At 42.2% G+C, this 17,440-nt stretch overlaps 2 protein-coding genes across 2 annotated transcripts; one reads left to right on the plus strand and one right to left on the minus strand.

Moving 5' to 3' along the window:
* Window positions 1–719: 719 nt before the first annotated feature.
* Window positions 720–10,483, plus strand: hsp90b1 (heat shock protein 90, beta (grp94), member 1). The gene is made up of 18 exons (XM_007895302.2): window positions 720–939; window positions 1,675–1,774; window positions 1,978–2,119; window positions 2,441–2,557; window positions 3,774–4,105; window positions 4,529–4,640; window positions 4,724–4,840; window positions 4,918–5,034; window positions 5,125–5,262; window positions 6,694–6,771; window positions 7,169–7,234; window positions 7,748–8,017; window positions 8,244–8,489; window positions 8,822–8,958; window positions 9,349–9,427; window positions 9,586–9,741; window positions 10,031–10,123; window positions 10,229–10,483. The coding sequence occupies exons 1-18, from the start codon at window positions 891–893 to the stop codon at window positions 10,295–10,297; spliced, it is 2,418 nt and encodes an 805-aa protein (XP_007893493.1). The 5' UTR covers window positions 720–890; the 3' UTR covers window positions 10,298–10,483.
* Window positions 10,484–10,524: 41 nt separating this feature from the next.
* On the minus strand, window positions 10,525–17,084 carry cunh12orf73 (chromosome unknown C12orf73 homolog). Its single transcript, XM_007895303.2, has 3 exons — window positions 16,793–17,084; window positions 12,921–13,069; window positions 10,525–11,762 (listed from the first exon to the last, which is right to left on the minus strand). The coding sequence occupies exons 2-3, from the start codon at window positions 13,026–13,028 to the stop codon at window positions 11,670–11,672; spliced, it is 201 nt and encodes a 66-aa protein (XP_007893494.1). The 5' UTR covers window positions 13,029–13,069; window positions 16,793–17,084; the 3' UTR covers window positions 10,525–11,669.
* Between the last annotated feature and the right edge of the window lie 356 nt (window positions 17,085–17,440).

Genomic DNA, 17,440 nt, shown 5'->3' on the forward strand with positions numbered 1-17,440 from the left:
CACTTTACAGTGCGTTCTGTGAAGCGCTTTGGGACGTCCTCCCGACGTGAAAAGCGCTATATCAAATGCAAGGATTAATTATTATTATTATTATTATCGTGTCTTTGAGACGTCTCAAAGCGCTTCGCGGGATATACCGTGAAGTCAATCGACCGCAATCCTTTGCGGGCGAAGGAAGTGAGAGGTTTGAGCCACTGGTCCGCGTTCTCAGTGAAGCTGACCGTGCCCGGCCCAACGGCTGAGGGTGGCCAGAGGAGGCCTTGCGCTGCCTCCTGAAAGCAGCCACTGGGGCGACCCGGTTTCCATAGCAACCGGCCTCCGGGGCTCCTCTGCCCGGACGTGAACTGAAACGACGTCCGGAAAAAGCCCGGAAGTAAAGGAAAGCGTTAAAAACAAAGGGGGACTCTCCCCGCCCCCCATCACGACCGACGAGGAAGTCCGCGCGCGCAAAAGCAAAAGATAATTAATACAAGTGAACGTCAACTCAATCTCAATTAAAATGAATATGGATCCTTTGTACCCCCCACCCGGCCCCGGCTTCGGCCTCGACCAATCAGCGACAGCCACGCTCCAGACGTAACGTTCAGTACATGGAAGGCGACGATTGGTTGAGCGCGCTCCAGGTCCGCGCCTGTGATTGGCCGCTGTGTTTGCGTGGTGGCCTCTGATTGGCTGTCTCTTCCCCTCCGCTTCCAGCCCCCCCCCTCACCTTTATTGAAGCTGCGAGAGAAGCGCGAGCGGCGGAGACAGAGGGGTATCGCGCGTGTCTCTAATCACACACACACACGGAGCAACTCGAGGGGGGTAACTGGGACGCCAGAGAGGCTCAGCTGCACAGCGAGACCAGGAGCACCCGAGACCAGACTCGTAGTCAGAGGCCTCCGACCGACATGAAGAAAGCCGGACTTCTCGGGCTGCTGTGCGCCCTCGTGCTGTTCGGTGAGTGAGCGTCTTGATGTGGGAGCCCAGAGGGTGATGATGGCGGCGGTGGTGGTGGTGTGGGGGTGGGGGGGTCTCTCGCCTTTCTAGAATTTTCTGACACTTCGACGGTTCGGGGCCGCAGACCCGAGGGCGCCGCCGCGCGCACGTTTCCTCACTGGGCGGGGAATGGACGCCTGTCTGAGTACAGATGGAAGTTGGGGGGTTATTGACGCCCTACAATTGCCCTATTCGTGGAGGAACGACCTCTAATTAAGGTCCACGCGGTCTCTCCCTCTCGTCCTCGCCTTCGACTCGAGTCGAACATTTCCTGAGGGGAGGGCCGCCGCCGAGTGGTGGTGGTGGTGGAGGTGGGGCGGGAGACGTGCGGCGCCGCCGCCTCCGGTGTGTGTAACGCTGTTCTTCTCCATGGTTTCCCGCGTCTCTTCGCCGCCGCCACTCGTTCTCTCCCGTTGAAGATCGGGCGATGAGATGAATTCCCGTTCGCTCTGCGTTAAATCATCCTCTCGACTGTTTGAAATGCCGCCGCCCCCCCTCCCCCCCCACCACCCCCTCCCCCCCACCACCCCCTCATCCCTTTGACTCTCAGGTGTTTCTGTGGTGGGGGTTGATCTCGGTGATCCGTTGCAAGACGCCACCGAGTCTTTACATTGTGCTTTCAGCTCCAAACAGCTCAGATGTTGAAGAATCAATTCCTCCCCTTGTGTGTAATTTCTCTCTCTCTCTCTCTCTCAGCTTCTGCTCGGGCAGACGAACCTTTGGCTGACGAGACTGTGGAGGAGGATTTGGGCAAAAGCAGGGACGGATCCAAAACCGACGATGAAGTTACCAAAAGGTATGCACGTGTTGCTGTGAAACTAGATTGCAGCCATTTACTGTGAGCTTGTGCGAACCGTTGAGTGTTTTCTGCTCCGACCTTGAAGGAATATTGCATATCCCACGTTACTAAAAATGATGGATTATTAAATATTCTTGATGTTTGGTTGGTACGAAAGATATCACTGCAGGAGATTGCTGACCTGATTGCTCCCTTTATAGAGAGGAAGAAGCTATCCAACTAGACGGATTGAATCCTGCCCAAATTAAAGAATTGAGGGACAAATCTGAGAAGTTTGTGTTCCAAGCAGAAGTTAACCGAATGATGAAGCTTATCATTAATTCTCTCTACAAAAACAAGGAGGCAAGTATAATAATACTGTACTCTAAAATCTCATTTTAGTTGTGGATATTTGTGATGTAGCAATTGTTCTACTTTAATTACATGTAATGCATTCAAATTGCTTAAAAAAGTGTACATTTGGCAGATTATCCTATCATCTGTAGATTCAATGTCACACAAATCACACAACCATTTAAATGTCTTTCTGAATAGGCAGAGATAGCTGTGATTTGATACAACACAGTTCTGGATTTAGAATTAAAATACACAATTCAGGGGTAAATATTACAAATGCAACAAAAATATTTTAAACAGATAATAAATACAATGTCATTGTTCTAGATTTTCCTGCGAGAGCTTATTTCTAATGCTTCTGATGCTCTGGACAAAATCCGGTTAATATCGCTAACTGATGATTCTGCACTAGGTGGAACAGAAGAAATGACCATCAAGATAAAGGTTTGTTTTTATTAATAAATCTTTCTGCAAATATAAAATTCAGATCTAAAATCCAGCATATTATGTTTACTAGGTATTGGGCACATTCACACTTCAAAATAAAACTGTTGGTTAAAATGTAAATTTTGAGCCTAGTAAGTTACAAAGTAATGCTATTAATTTAAATGATGGACCTTGTAGTGGTGTACTTTTGTTTCACATACAAAACCAGTTATCTTTACAACGGAAATGTACGAAGATGTTTCTGGGGGACTGCTTTTGTGGTTAATATTTCAATAAGCACAAACTATCACCACATATTAATATAGTACATGATATTTTGATTATATTGAACGTTAGTAGGACCGAGGCTCTCCTGATTGGCTCTCCTCACCTCAGGCGCTGACAGAATCACCATTCACCTTGCTAAGCCAATGCGGAACCTTGGTGTCTTGTTTGACCCTCAACTATCCTTTCTACCCCACACCTGCGCCATGACCCGCTCTGCCTTCCCCCACCTCTGCAACATCTCCCAGCTCCGCCACTGTCTCACACCACAGGCTGCTGAAACCCTCATACATGCTTTCATTACATCGAAGCTTGACTATGCAAACTCATTGCTTGTCGGCCTCCCCAACTCCTCTCACCATAGACTGCAGATCATCCAGAACTCTGTAGCCCATGACCCTATCACCCCCATCCTCACCTGACTCCACTAGCTTCCCATCACACAGAGGATACAGTTCAAAATCCTGGTCCTCACCTTCAAACCCCTCCACGGTCTTGTTCTCTCCTACCTCTGCAATCCCCTATCATCCTGCTCTCTCCCTCTGCTCAGCGGGCTCCGGCCTGCTTCACGCCCCCGCCTCGCTCGCCCCACTATTGGTGGGCGGACATTCTGTCACTCTGCCCCCATCTTCTGGAACTCCATCCCGCGGTCCCTCAGCCCCCTCCCTTGCCTCCTCCAAGACCCATCCCAAGACCCTCTTTGACTTATTTTACCTTAGTGTTCCTTCTGACTATAAAAGTAAAGGCTGTAGAAAAGTAGGTGAGATTGATTGAAAATACTTTTTACTGAGTAGGGAAGGCTATGAGCAATGGAATGAAATTACTGAGGCCAGGCGGAGACAAACTACTGTGCTGAAGAATGTGCTCTAACTAGGCAAATGAGCTTCATGTAATAAGGGTTGCTATAAAATATTTTTAATCAGCTGAAATATTTGGTTTTTTTTACTAGGCTGATAAAGAAAAGAATATGCTACACATCACAGATACAGGTATTGGCATGACCAAGGAGGAATTGATAAAAAATCTTGGCACAATTGCAAAGTCTGGAACAAGTGAATTTTTGAATAAGATGACTGAGATGCAGACTGAAGGGCAATCTACTTCTGAGCTGATTGGTCAGTTTGGCGTGGGCTTCTATTCTGCCTTTCTGGTAGCAGATAAAGTTATTGTCACTTCAAAGCACAACAGTGACTCTCAGCATATTTGGGAGTCAGACTCAAATGAGTTCTCAGTCATAGAGGATCCACGAGGAAACACATTGGGTCGTGGTTCCACAATCACGTAAGTTTTAACTTGCCTCTATGTGATCTCAAGTTGTATTCTTTTGTAGCATAAACAGACTGACACCTGTGAATTTGAATTGCACATATTCTGGCCACTGTGAGTTGCACATATTCTGTACCATTGGTCTAGGGAAGTATTACATGATACTAATTTGCTTTGTGGAAAAGAAACTTGCAAGATATGAAACTATGTAACTACAGCAGGTGCAAACCAATGTTCTATACCAGAATAGTGTAGCATACTGGAAGTCTCATAGTGCTGTTCCTGCTTGGGGAATCCATTATAAGGAGAAAGTTCTGGAAATACTATTTGGGAGTTATTGAAACTTGATAGGGAATTGTTTTTTTTAAATCAAAGTGTTTCTTTAAAGGGAAGAAATCAAACTGGACTAATTTGAAAATGTACTTGTATTGACTGCAGATTAGTCATGAAGGAGGAAACATCTGATTATCTTGAACTGGAGACCATCAAAAATCTGGTGAAGAAATACTCTCAGTTCATCAACTTCCCCATCTACGTCTGGAGCAGTAAGGTAAGAGTACTGAGATGAGTTAGGCAAGCAAATTATTTACTCCAATAAGTTTTGTTTGACAAACAAATCTACTTTGGTAACAGACAGAAACTGTTGAGGAGCCAGTGGATGAGGAGGCCCAAGACAAGGAAGACGATACTGATGATGAGGAGGCTGCAGTTGAAGAGGAAGATGAAGAGAAGAAGCCCAAAACTAAGAAGGTATAAACCTTTTGAGGCCCGTTAGACATTTTCTTTGTATTCAAAGAAACTCTGCTATAAATTGTCAACTCTTACAGGTTGAAAAGACAGTCTGGGATTGGGTGCTGATGAATGACATTAAGCCAATCTGGCAAAGACCAACTAAAGAAATTGAGGAAGATGAATATAAATCATTCTATAAGACTTTCTCAAAGGTAAACCTTTACTCTAACAATAATGTGGTGTGCTGTGATTAGATTTTCCTCTGTTTTGGTATTTTTCTAAACACAACTTTTTTTCTTCAGGACTCTGATGACCCAATAGCTCACATTCACTTCACTGCTGAGGGAGAAGTCACATTCAGGTCTATCTTGTTTGTGCCTAATGTTGCACCTCGTGGTTTATTTGATGAGTATGGAACAAAGAAAACTGATTACATTAAGGTATGTCAATCTAACGCTAACTACAGTAGAATCATGGTCATCTGGTTGAGTCTTGCATATTGTACATTGGCCACCATTGTCCTATCGCTAAGGTCTTAGGAACAACAAATTACATTTATATAGCACCTTTCACATCAGGAATTGTCATGGGAGACTACTCACAGCTTTGGGTGTGAGGATTCTCCATATCGCCAAATGTTGAAGTGTAACTGGGGAGAGCGGTGCCAAAACATGAGAATCGATGTGTCTGAAATATTGACACCTGTACCAGTGCAATGAAATGTTTGTGTTGCGCAAGACAATCTGTTCTTGTTCACATTACCTCTGGAAATTTGTCAGCCACAAAACAGCAGTTAGATTTCTGAATTATAACAAACTAGGTGTACCCGTTGCAGTTACACTTGCAACCAAAGGAATGTAGATTTCAGTGAAACCATTTAACATGCCATAAACACTGTGTATACCTTAAGCAAATCAATTGTAGATACTGACTCCATAGTTTTTGTATGCTCATTTTTAGAGCTGCCATTTTCAGTGATACCACTCACAAACCGTTTTACGTGCCATAAACCGTGTGTGCACACATTAAGCAAAATTGCCATACATGTGTGATGAGCTTGTTTAGGTCATAGCTCATCAATGATAGGAGATACCACAAAAATATGACACAGCCCCATGCAAGACCTTTCCAATGAGGTGTAAATCATAGCTGTCAATCGGTTATTGAGTTCTTGGCTGTCACACGTGCACAGACAGAACGTCTTTATTAGTATAAATGGAAGATACTTCCATTCTATATAGTGCCTTATGTTGTCTGACTCTAAAGCGCTTCACAACATTTTATTGTGAAGTGTAGTGACCATTTACTTGTGAAATCAACAGCCAATTCGCACTTGGTATTGTTCTACAAACTGCCATTTTCAAAAAGGCATTTTTTTGGATAAGACAACAGGAGAAATTCCCTACACAAAACCAAAACACAAAATACTGCAGATGCTGGAAAGCTGAAACAAAAACATAGAGAGAGCTAGGAAAGGTCAGCAAGCAGCATCTATAGAGAAAGAAAAGTGAGTCAACATTTCAGGTCCATGACCTGACAAAATTCTCTTCTCACTCAAATAATGCCCTGGGATCTTTAATGTCCATCTCAACTGAGGATAGTACCTTTAATAATATAGCGCACTCCCAGCAATAGTGAAATATATAATCAACACTTCCTTTAATGTTGTGCTGATTGACTTCTATACTAAGGAATTGCAATGAATTGCTGGTATCAAATACTGCAAGGATTACATACATGTTAAATGTGTTACAGAACTGAAACCATAGTGACTTTCGATTTACAATTTAAATTCTCGAGTGCCACATCATATTTTTCACTGCATGCATCTGAATGCTATAGTATTTATGCAAAATTTTCTTTCATTGCAGTTGTTTGTTCGTAGGGTGTTCATTACAGATGATTTCCATGATATGATGCCCAAATATTTGAATTTCATCAAAGGTGTGGTAAGTATTTTTTAATGGATCTTTTATGATGCAGTCTCTAGCCAGACAAATTGAAGTGCTGAAAGAAAGCTGTGATGTAAATGATTCTTCTGGATAAGGGAACCTTATAATAAGAGATCAATAGCTGAAAAGGAATAAACTTATCCAGTTACCAGAAATGTTAACTGATTGGGGTATTCTAGAGATGGAGTTGTTCGGAATCTTCAATCTACCCAAAACTATTTTTCACATTAGATTGATAGCCATTCACTTTTATTAGAATGTAGTTATGCCATTATGCGTTCTAAAATACCTTACTGCAATGTAGAATTTGTGAGGTTACCACATGGTGGAGCTGCATTGTACATTGATAGTGTCCTTCTGGGCAAAACATTCACTTAATAATATCTATTGTTAGGTGGATTCTGATGACCTGCCATTGAATGTGTCTCGTGAAACTCTACAGCAACACAAACTGTTGAAGGTAGGTACTAGATTGCTGAAAGGTCTTACACTCTGTTTATTCTCATTTAGATGTGAAATTATTTATTTTATGGAGATGCTTTCATTGCCTTTATGAGCTCTTTCAGTTTATTTGCTTGTCATGGGAGATGCTGCATCTTCAGTTATAAAGGAGAAATAATTGGGGCCTCATAGAATCTTACAGTTACGCATGGAATAAACGCGTTAGTTTTCACTACTCGATAGTTTACACTACTCAGTCATGTAGTATACATAACAGTGATTTTAGAGGAAACATTTTTGGTAAGCAGATTCTAAAATGTTACATTTTAAGAAACTTAAAGCGACTTTAAAACGGTTGTAGGTGTCTTTTGCCCTTGTAGATTTACATTGTTGCAATAGTTTTCCTAGTTTCAAATCTAACCTAAAACAGCGGCTTGATGGATCTACTTATGATTTGCAAAACTACAGTCGCTATATTTGTTCTGATTAAATTTTGAGGGTTGAATTGGAATTCCAATTTGTTTTCACTCAGGTAATCAGAAAGAAGCTTGTCCGCAAAACCCTGGATATGATCAAGAAAATTGCAGATGAGAAGTATGATGACTTGTTCTGGAAGGAATTTGGCACTAACATCAAGTTGGGTGTGATTGAGGATCACTCTAATCGAACACGTTTGGCTAAACTGCTGCGTTTCCAGTCATCTCACAATGACGCCAAATTAACCAGCCTGGAACAATACGTTGAGAGAATGAAAGAGAAACAAGATAAGATATACTTCATTGCTGGAGCCAACAGAAATGAGGTTTGTGTGTACAGTATTTGGTTAAGGAGATATTATATGCAATATAATCATCAGTCGAGCATACTTAAAAATAGCCATTGTCTATCCAGAAGGTGGCTAGTCCACACCAGTAGTGTACTTCATTTCCAGTCCATGGATCATCCATAAGCAAGAGATTGTGTAAATATACCAAGACTGATAACTAAACTAACATTTAAGTGGTAATTAGATCCTGATCATCTTTCAGGTTCAAACATCTCCTTTTGTGGAACGTCTCCTGAAGAAGGGTTATGAGGTGCTCTACCTGACTGAGCCTGTTGATGAATACAGTATCCAAGCTCTGCCTGAGTTTGATGGAAAGAGATTCCAGAATGTTGCCAAAGAAGGGCTAAAATTCGAACAAAGTGAAAAGGCCAAGGAAAAGCATGAAGCAATGGTGAAGGAATATGAACCACTCTTGACTTGGCTAAAGGACAAAGCCTTAAAAGACAAGGTAATGGTAATGGACCAGTTGATATGCAGTTAGATTGCAAACACTCAGTTAGCCTGATATTCCTAATTCATATGAATTTTGAAGCTAGTTTTATCTTCCTTTATTGACCTTCAATTTTGGTTTCAATTTTTAACTTAAAAGTTAAAAGTATTAAATTACTGATGAGTGATTATTCTAGCTTCTGAGATACAAGAAATGCCTTTAAAACTGAACATTGTATTTAACTTAAAACAAGTTCAATAGTTTTCATTTCATTTTTATATGGGTTATATACAGATTAGATCCATTAGTTTGGAAAGATAATGGATATACATTTTACTATTTGTTTTCAGGTTGAGAAGGCTGTACTATCTGAGCGTCTTACAGATTCTCCTTGTGCTCTGGTGGCAAGTCAGTATGGATGGTCTGGAAACATGGAAAGAATCATGAAGGCTCAAGCATACCAGACAGGGAAAGACATTTCCACAAAGTAAGTTTTTGGTTGTGTTAAGCTATGCAGCATTATTTTAATGGGAATGCAACAACAAGGATCTAAAGCTAGTTATCCATGAAAACCTATGATAGTCTGACTCTAGAAAACTTTACAAACTCTAATCTGAGAATTGTTGAACTTCTATGAAGTAGAGTTTCCTTCTATGAAATAGAGTTTTGGTTTTGTAATGTCAATTTCAAAAGTGGAACACCATTTCTCATTGGATGTTTAGTTCTGATTAGATCTACTATGTAATATTGTCATAGAGGATGCAACTGAGTTAGTTTACTGGATCTGTACACTAAACTTAGATAGAAGAGATTCCCACATTGTAGTTGTGCAGCTTAGTATTGATCAACCTTAACTAAATTCTGTTAACTGTTGCAGTTACTATTCTGGCCAAAAAAAGACCTTCGAAGTTAATCCAAGACATCCTTTGATCAAGCAGTTGCTCAAACGAGTTCAGGTAAGGTCCTTTATAAATCCTTCACAAATTGCAATATGTACATCATGTAATCTTCCAGAGCCTCGTCAGTGTTTTCAAACTTGGGCATCAAAAGATTTTGGAAGTATTGTGATAGATTGGGATTGCAATCGGTAAACTGCATATCATTTTTATTTCAGGACAGTGAGGATGACCAGACTGCCACTGACCTTGCTGTAGTTTTGTTTGAAACTGCAACATTGCGTTCAGGATACCTGCTGCCAGACACCAAATTATATGGTGATAGAATCGAAAGAATTCTTCGTCTCAGCATGAACATAGCACTTGATGAAAAGGTAGGCCATTGGTAGTCAAGCCTTCAATTGCTATGCCCCTATCTTCTGGAACTGCTTTCACTCCTGTGTCTTTCTACATCCCATCTTGACTTTCCTTCTTCAAATGATTCAAACTGTGTAAATGTAAGTAGTTGTAACTATTCCATTTGAAATACGGTAGAGCTTGTGTGATTTTTGGGGAAAGAATTAGGAATTTCTAATTCAGCTGTTACTACAAAATTTTGATCATTACTGTGCTTGAAATGTTGATTGCGGTCAACTTGAATCTAAAACATTGTGCTGTGTATAGGTCGAAGATGCTGAAGAATATGAAGAACCAGCAGAGGAACCAGAGGAGGTGAAAGCAGAAGATGATGCAGAGGAAGATGATGCAGAAGAACAGGTAGGTTTTAAGACCTTCGTTGTTAGAGTAATTTAGTGTGGATGCATTTATCTAACATTGGTTGTTTTGATGTATTCCTAAACCTTATTTTGTTAAAATCCACAGGAATCCACAGATGTTAAGGATGAATCATCAGAGATCAAACCCGACCATATATTAAGTGGGGATCTGTAACATAATGAGACGCCAAACCACTGCATGGAATGTAGAAGGATGAACGATTCACACAAAAGGTCTGGGGAGGCCAAAGGAGTTTTGTACTTTATATTCCTTGTGGAAGTGAAATGCCTGTAAATTTGTAATATTGAAAATGACAATTTCTTGTGAAACATGTGAACCATAATAAACCTTTTCCACAAAGTCTTGGCTCCATTTCGGATTTAAAAATGTTCCAATTTCAATTTAATAAAACTTATGAAACATTTTCTTTAATGTACTAGTGTTGTACATTTTGGCCCTAAATCGTATGGGGTGTTGCACAGAAGTTTTTCTGATTTAGGTTGGACCTAATTAGACTTAATCAACAGATTCCCTCCAAACTCTGTTGCCAAGCAATTTGGTGTCATTATCCCAGGACATTGGTTGTTAAGCAGTGATGTTGATGGGTAATAAAGTTGAAAGGCTCATAATACTGGGAGAAGACTTATTGGTGGATATAGCAGAATAGGTTTGATATGGAAAAACTTAAATGGCCAATATAATTCAAGTCTTCTGGATCAGCAAAGGGAGTTACAGTAATGAAGTAAAAGTATCTAGGATCCAACAAACAAATAATGAACAACTGAATGTTTTAATGTATACAACCAGGCCAAGAAAAGTAGATTTTGTTGAATGTTAGTTATTTTGAAGTGTTTGGGAGGCTCCATAGAAAAGATCTTAGTGGGAACACTGTTCAAAATATCAGAAAATTATTATGTTATTTGAAAGATTCAGGGAACTAGGTATCCCACTTCAGCTCAGTGTTGTTGTACCAGCCCCAGTTGTGGATTCACTGCAGAAGCAAATCCATTGTTGTCATGCTTTGAAACATTTAGATGTGCAGTATTTACCTTTATTAAAAATTGTTACTACACTTTTCCAAATATTGTGACTTAGATTTACAAAACCTTAATAAAAAAATTCTTAAGATTTGAATATATGTGGTTAGTTTATATATTTCAGTCTTAGTTGATAGAGAAGCTTTTCAGCCATTTGCCACATGGAAATATAGACACTTCAGCTGCAATCATAGGCTGGCTAGCTTTTCCAAAACTGTTTATACACATGAATGAATAAGACCACTTTCACTCATCTTTCCCCTCTTCACTACTATTTCATGTGCCAATCCATGATTAAGTACCCTAAGGGCAGCCTCCTGCCACAAAAGGTACTACGTAAATGTAAAGTTGTAACTGAGTATAATGTGCTAAACAGTTCATTTCAATTTTAAAATAGATGTAGCCATCTAGCCTCGACATTTTTATCAAATATTTTAAACAAATCCATAATTGTACAGTTACAATTTCTACAAGGCTTAGTTTATAACAAGTCTTGTGCTCAATGTTCTTCAGTGATTTTCAGACTTTTGAGTTTCCTTCTGCTTCAGTCCAAGAAGTTCTGTTTTAAGTTCCCCTGGTTTAGGTGGAACTTCTGGTATCGTCTAAAAGAAACATTTGAAATCACTAACGCAAGATTGGAAAATGTTTGAGGTTCTGTATTTTAATATTAATAATTTTAAGTTTGGAATAAAGCTGATTTGGGAAAACAGGCTAACTATTAGAAAAATCCTTCATTCAGTGTAACATCCTGGTTTATGGTAACTAGTTTCTATAATTAGTCACACTTGCTTTTTGGTAGTGGTAGAGACAGGAAAGTAGACACAGATCTTGAATGTGAGGTTTGAAGGGTAATTTGGTGTCAATCAGAAATCTGCATTGGCTCCATGAGTTGGAGTGAGCACCTGTGCAGATCCGTGTCTGAGGTGATGGGGAACTTTATTGATCACATGTGGACATTCCTTAGCATCTAGGAACTCCTACTAGAAACTTACGTCACTCATTATCATTTTAAACCCGTTTGAGCAACTAATGACTACAGTCATTTTCTCATTCCCAATCAGAACTTAGAGCAGTTTACAATATAGCAATAAGCATCAGGCAAAAGCAATCTACAATATAAAAGCATCATTAAACATTGTTTAATAAATTTTAACTTTTAATGATTTGAACGAAAATACATTTAAACAGCCTTGTCTTAAAGGGAGAAGGAAATTGGATAAGACATAAGAATAAAATCTGGTGATTTGAATTTGGGATTATTGATGTCTCAGTTGTACTGTACTATTGATGTCACCTGTTCTCTGCAAAAATTGAGGGTTCAAAACAAAAGCATCTTGGACATCTTATGCACTTAATGTCTTGTTACAGAGCAGCATTGCCCAACACTTAAAAAAATTGTTGTAATGCTATGGTGCCAACAATGTGGAGAATGTCTCAAAACACTTCACTAAGTTTCTGTAATGGACATCTCCAACCGGTTGATCGTGATCAAATTAATATCTTGTTACTGAGCTGTAATACCCATGGTGCAGCCATAAACTAAGAAAAATTCAATAAAGAAAAATGTATTTGGTTGGCTGACACTGTCCTAAACTATGAGCTCTAAGTCCCGAAGTAGGGCTTGGATTCACAACCTTCTCACCAAGAGGCAAGAGTACTGCCAGCTGAGCTAGGTGGGCAATCAGGTTGCATACCTCTTGGCCTGGGAATGGTGCACGAACGGAGATGAATTAAAATGTTAACAGTACAAACCAACTCACCAGATCTGGTCTATAGTATCGGTGTACGACTTCTGCTCCTGAAAGCATTGCTAGGATGCTGGCACCAAACATCTTTAGGTAACGAGGCCAGCTTACTCCTGCTGGCATCTTTCTATTTTGGATTTCCTATTAAGTATTTCCTTTGTCAGCTGTGAAACATAAAGACTATTTTAAGTAACTCAAACATGAGCTGCCCTCCTCGCCGGTCTCCCCAGCTACACTATCCACAAGCTCGCAACAAATTCAGAACTCTGACGCCCATACACTCACCCGCTCTAAACTCCATACCCCCCCATCACACCATTCCTCATCAAGACTGGCTTCCCATCACAGAACAGTTCGACTTCAAGATCCTCACATCTACAAATCCCTTCATACCCGAGCATCTCCATACCTTTCCTAACTGCTTACTCCCCACTCCACCACCCGCCTCCATGTTTCTGGGATACTGTCATGTCTAAATTGGCTGTCATGTTCACCTAGAGGCACAGTCACTACGCTTCACAGTAAAATCCTATGTACCATTTTGAGACAACTTGACTTGATAAGGTGCTATATACAATAAACAATCCTTGCATTTGACGTATTATTATGTTATTTTGACGTAAAAAAAACCTTCACAGGGTATACTGTAAGTCAATTGACAGTGTATTTTGTGGGCGAAACAATTAACAAATTACATTTGTATAGTGCCTTTCACATCAGGACGACCCAATCACTGAACGGTCAGACACACCACCTACCATGCCAAATGGCAGCACACGCAGTGTGCATGGGAAAGTGTGCCCAGAATACTTCCTTTCCAGGTGAAGCAAAATGCAATTACGGGGAACCAAGGAGAGAGAGAATAAGAGAAGAGAAGTCTAGTTTAAAAGCTGAAGAAATTACATTAATTGAAACAATCACTGCAAAATCTTCATGCAGGCTTTTTTTTTTACGACCTGCAAATATGAAATGAACCCCACACACCATATTTTGCAGTACCAACATGACATTTGTGTAACTCAAACAAACTTGTACTCAAAGGAAATGAGCATCCCTCTGCCATCTGCCATTCATAAGGGTTCCTACATGTAGTATCAATAATAGAACACAGATATCACAGATATTTAGTAGCTGCGATCAGCTACTAAAGATCCTTTGCAAGTTTCAAGGAGAATAAATATTTCCATCGTACGGCATCGTATCTGACCCAGGAAGGTGCCTTCAAATCAAGTGAACTTTTTAAAATCTACACCTACAGCCATAAGACACCAATTCAAAGTCTAAGTTATGAGTTGTCTTTGTCTAGTTAGTACATAAAGAGAAACTGTGCAATGAGTATCTTATCTGATCGGTTAGATTTTTTGGCACAAACACCTTCCACATCTGTGCTTCCTCAGAGACTGTCTTCTCCCAAAGAACTGACAGCCTCTGTGTTGTTGTTTCCATGTATGACAGACACTCGACTGACCAAAAAAAAACAATATTGGAGCCTTACAAGTCTTGGATTGTGGAATTCTTCAAAGAGGGTAGCCGAAGGCACAGTCTAAGAGGAGGGTCTTGAAGAGCGTCTTGAAGGAGGTAAGGGAGGGAGCGAGGCGAAGGGAATGTGGGATGAAATTCCAGAGGGTGGGGGCAGAGAGGCTGAAAGCCCGACCATCAGTGGTGGGGAGGGCCGGGAGTGGAACGTGAAGCAGACCTGCTGAGCGGACAGGTCGATATGGTGTTAGCAGGTCACAGAGGTAGAAAATGCAAGGTCATGGAGGGCTTTGAAGACGAGGATGAGGATTTTGCACTCTATCCTCTGGGGGTTTGGAAGCCAGTGGAGTCGGGCGACGGTGGGGGTGATAGGATCATGGAGCCTGGTGTGGGAGAGGACACAAGTTGTAGAGTTCTGGATGATCTGCATCTTGTGGAGGGAAGAGTTGGGGAGGCCGACAAGCAGATTTGGCTTAGTTGAGCCTAAATATAACAAGAGCATGGATAAGGGTCTCAGCGGCCTGAGCCGGGCAATGCTGCGGAGGTGGGAGAAGGCAGAACGGGTCATGGCACGGGTCATTGCACACAGCATTTGCTAGGCTGAAATAAATATGCCAAAAATATAAATCTAGAGTAAATCTGGCAGGAAAGCACATCAAATTCTACATTTAGATTGCAGCGCGGCTACAGTATAAACCAGGTGGTTGTCATTAGCTTGTGACATGGGTCTACATTCCTAAATGCACTCAAATTAGCAAGATAACTGGGCCCTCCTGTTGCGTCCAAATCATTGGGGTTGAGCTGCAAGCCTACAGACCGGCAATGTAATGTGCAGCTCTTCCCAGAGATTGGTCCACAAGCCAACACCTCTATTAGTTTCCAAATTCCAATTCATGCTTTGCATTCTGCCAACAAGGCGGCATTCCAGCACCAGTGGTTTTAGGGTACTGATTGCCAGGTCTGAGGTAACTAACTTACAAAGTAACAGCAGCATCATATAGTAGAAAAGGTCACTCTTGCTGCTCAAGGGGACATTTCAGCTGTGAGCAAATTTTAATGTTTTCCTACTTCTTAATGGTTCACTGGATAGATTAGGTCAACTTTAAGATCAGAATTTCAGGCCGTACCCAATAAAGCAATACTGAAGAAGATCAATATCTAAAACAAACCAGTGACAAATAAGCACAGTATTCTGCCTGTGGTTTGTAATTAAAGAAGGCACTACTTGGCAGTGAACAGTGAATAGCTTCTTTTATGGACGCACGTGTGCCAACAGAAGAGGGCAGCAGCACCGCAGCACTGAACAACAATAACACGGTTTGCATTAAGCCACTTACACTGTAATTTAAAATTAAGAAAAAAATCTGTTTCTTCAGTAAAAACAAAATGCTCCAGCATTGCAATCTGAAACCGTTTCAATTTCTGTAAATATAAATAACCTATAAACGGATAAAACAAACCACAAGAACACTTTATTGGCCATCGTTCAGCAGGACTTTTTTTCGTCCCAAGTAACAACAAATTAAATCTACACCCTCACCCCCTTTTCTGTAAATATTAGTAAAGAAACCCGAATTTTCTCTTACTTCACTATGACTCCACAGTGGTCTTATCCCTCCTTTAACTATCCTCTTGCTTCTAATGTACTGCTACAATCCTTTGCTATTAGCCTTTGCGTCGACATGCTGTTATCTTCCCATAGTTCAAATGCATTTGGTCGGATACAAAAGGCATCTTTGAGTGGAGAGCAGCGGTGGAGCCAGGTGAGGATGCGGAGCTGGGGGAAGGCAGAATGGGTCATGACACGGACGCGGTGTAGAAAGGACAACTGAGGGTCAAACAAGACGCCAAGGTTCTGGACTGGCTCAGTCATGTGGAGCGTGCGCCCACGCACGGGCGATGCTGTCAGCCACCGAGGTGCGGAGGCGCTGACGGGCGCCGGGGGGGCCTCGGTCTTGTCGACGTTCGACGGCGGAAGGTTAGCTCTCGTCCAGGACTTCACGTCCGACAGACATTCGGACGGGACAGAAGTGGCGCTGGAGCGGAGGGTGGGGGCAGGAAGGTGGGAGTTGGGAGTCATCCGCGGACGCGCGGGTGCTGACCCCACGTTTGCTGACCACATCACCCGAGGGAGCCAAGAGGGCAGCAATGTCCCATAAAGCAGCTTATGGAGTGAGTGACCCAATTTTATTTGGGGGGAGGGGGGGGGGGAGGGGGGAATTCTTGACCGGGTGCACCAAGAAGAAGACTCCCCCTTCTCTTTTCGAAGCACGGCACGGGATGGGGGGTGGGGGTGGGGTGGGGGGTCTTTAAGGTCCACCCGAACAGGCGAGGAGGGTTTAACGCCTCACCGGGAGAGGACGACAACGCAACATTAGGTGTGTGGCGTTGCTCTGTGACTCCAAACTGACCTTTTCCAACAGCAGCGCTTCAGGCACCGGGTGTGTTCCAGTCAAAACCGTCCTCCCGGCGAACCACACCATCGCACCTGTTCCACTTCCCTCAAGTCGTCACCCCAACCCCCCCCCCCACCCACCACACAACAACAACAACAACCATCACTGTAAACCATCAGCAATCTACGCCATGAACCGTCGTCCTGGTTTGACATCAGTCGCCCTCTGAGAAGCTTTAATGATGGATTTCATGTATCAAGAAGCCGCGGTCACTGCGCTGCGTGACGTAACACCCCCCCCCCTCCCCACGCGCGCGCGCGCGCGCCGCGGCCTCCGCTGCAGGGACCGTTGGCCAATAGAACACGGACCCTGGTTTAAACCTCGCCTACACCACTAACCGCAGCGTTTTGGGGGGCGGGGGGGGGGGTGGGAAAGGGAGAGAGATCAGAAAACAAAACAAAACACTGCTGGCAGTCTGCTGCTGGGATGACCTTATCAGTAAATTTATTTATTTACATTCGTATTTAGGTTGGTTCTGCAGGTGTATATCCCGTCCCGGCTGGTTGTCATTTGCTCTCTCTCCCCCCCTCCCTCCCTCTTCTCCGATGAGAGTGGTAGATGCGAGCAGCGCGCATGCGCGGTGGTGCGCCTTCTCTCTTTGTT

Source organism: Callorhinchus milii, unplaced genomic scaffold, assembly GCF_018977255.1.
Source record: "Callorhinchus milii isolate IMCB2004 unplaced genomic scaffold, IMCB_Cmil_1.0 Scaffold5, whole genome shotgun sequence".
Taxonomy (NCBI): domain Eukaryota; kingdom Metazoa; phylum Chordata; class Chondrichthyes; order Chimaeriformes; family Callorhinchidae; genus Callorhinchus; species Callorhinchus milii.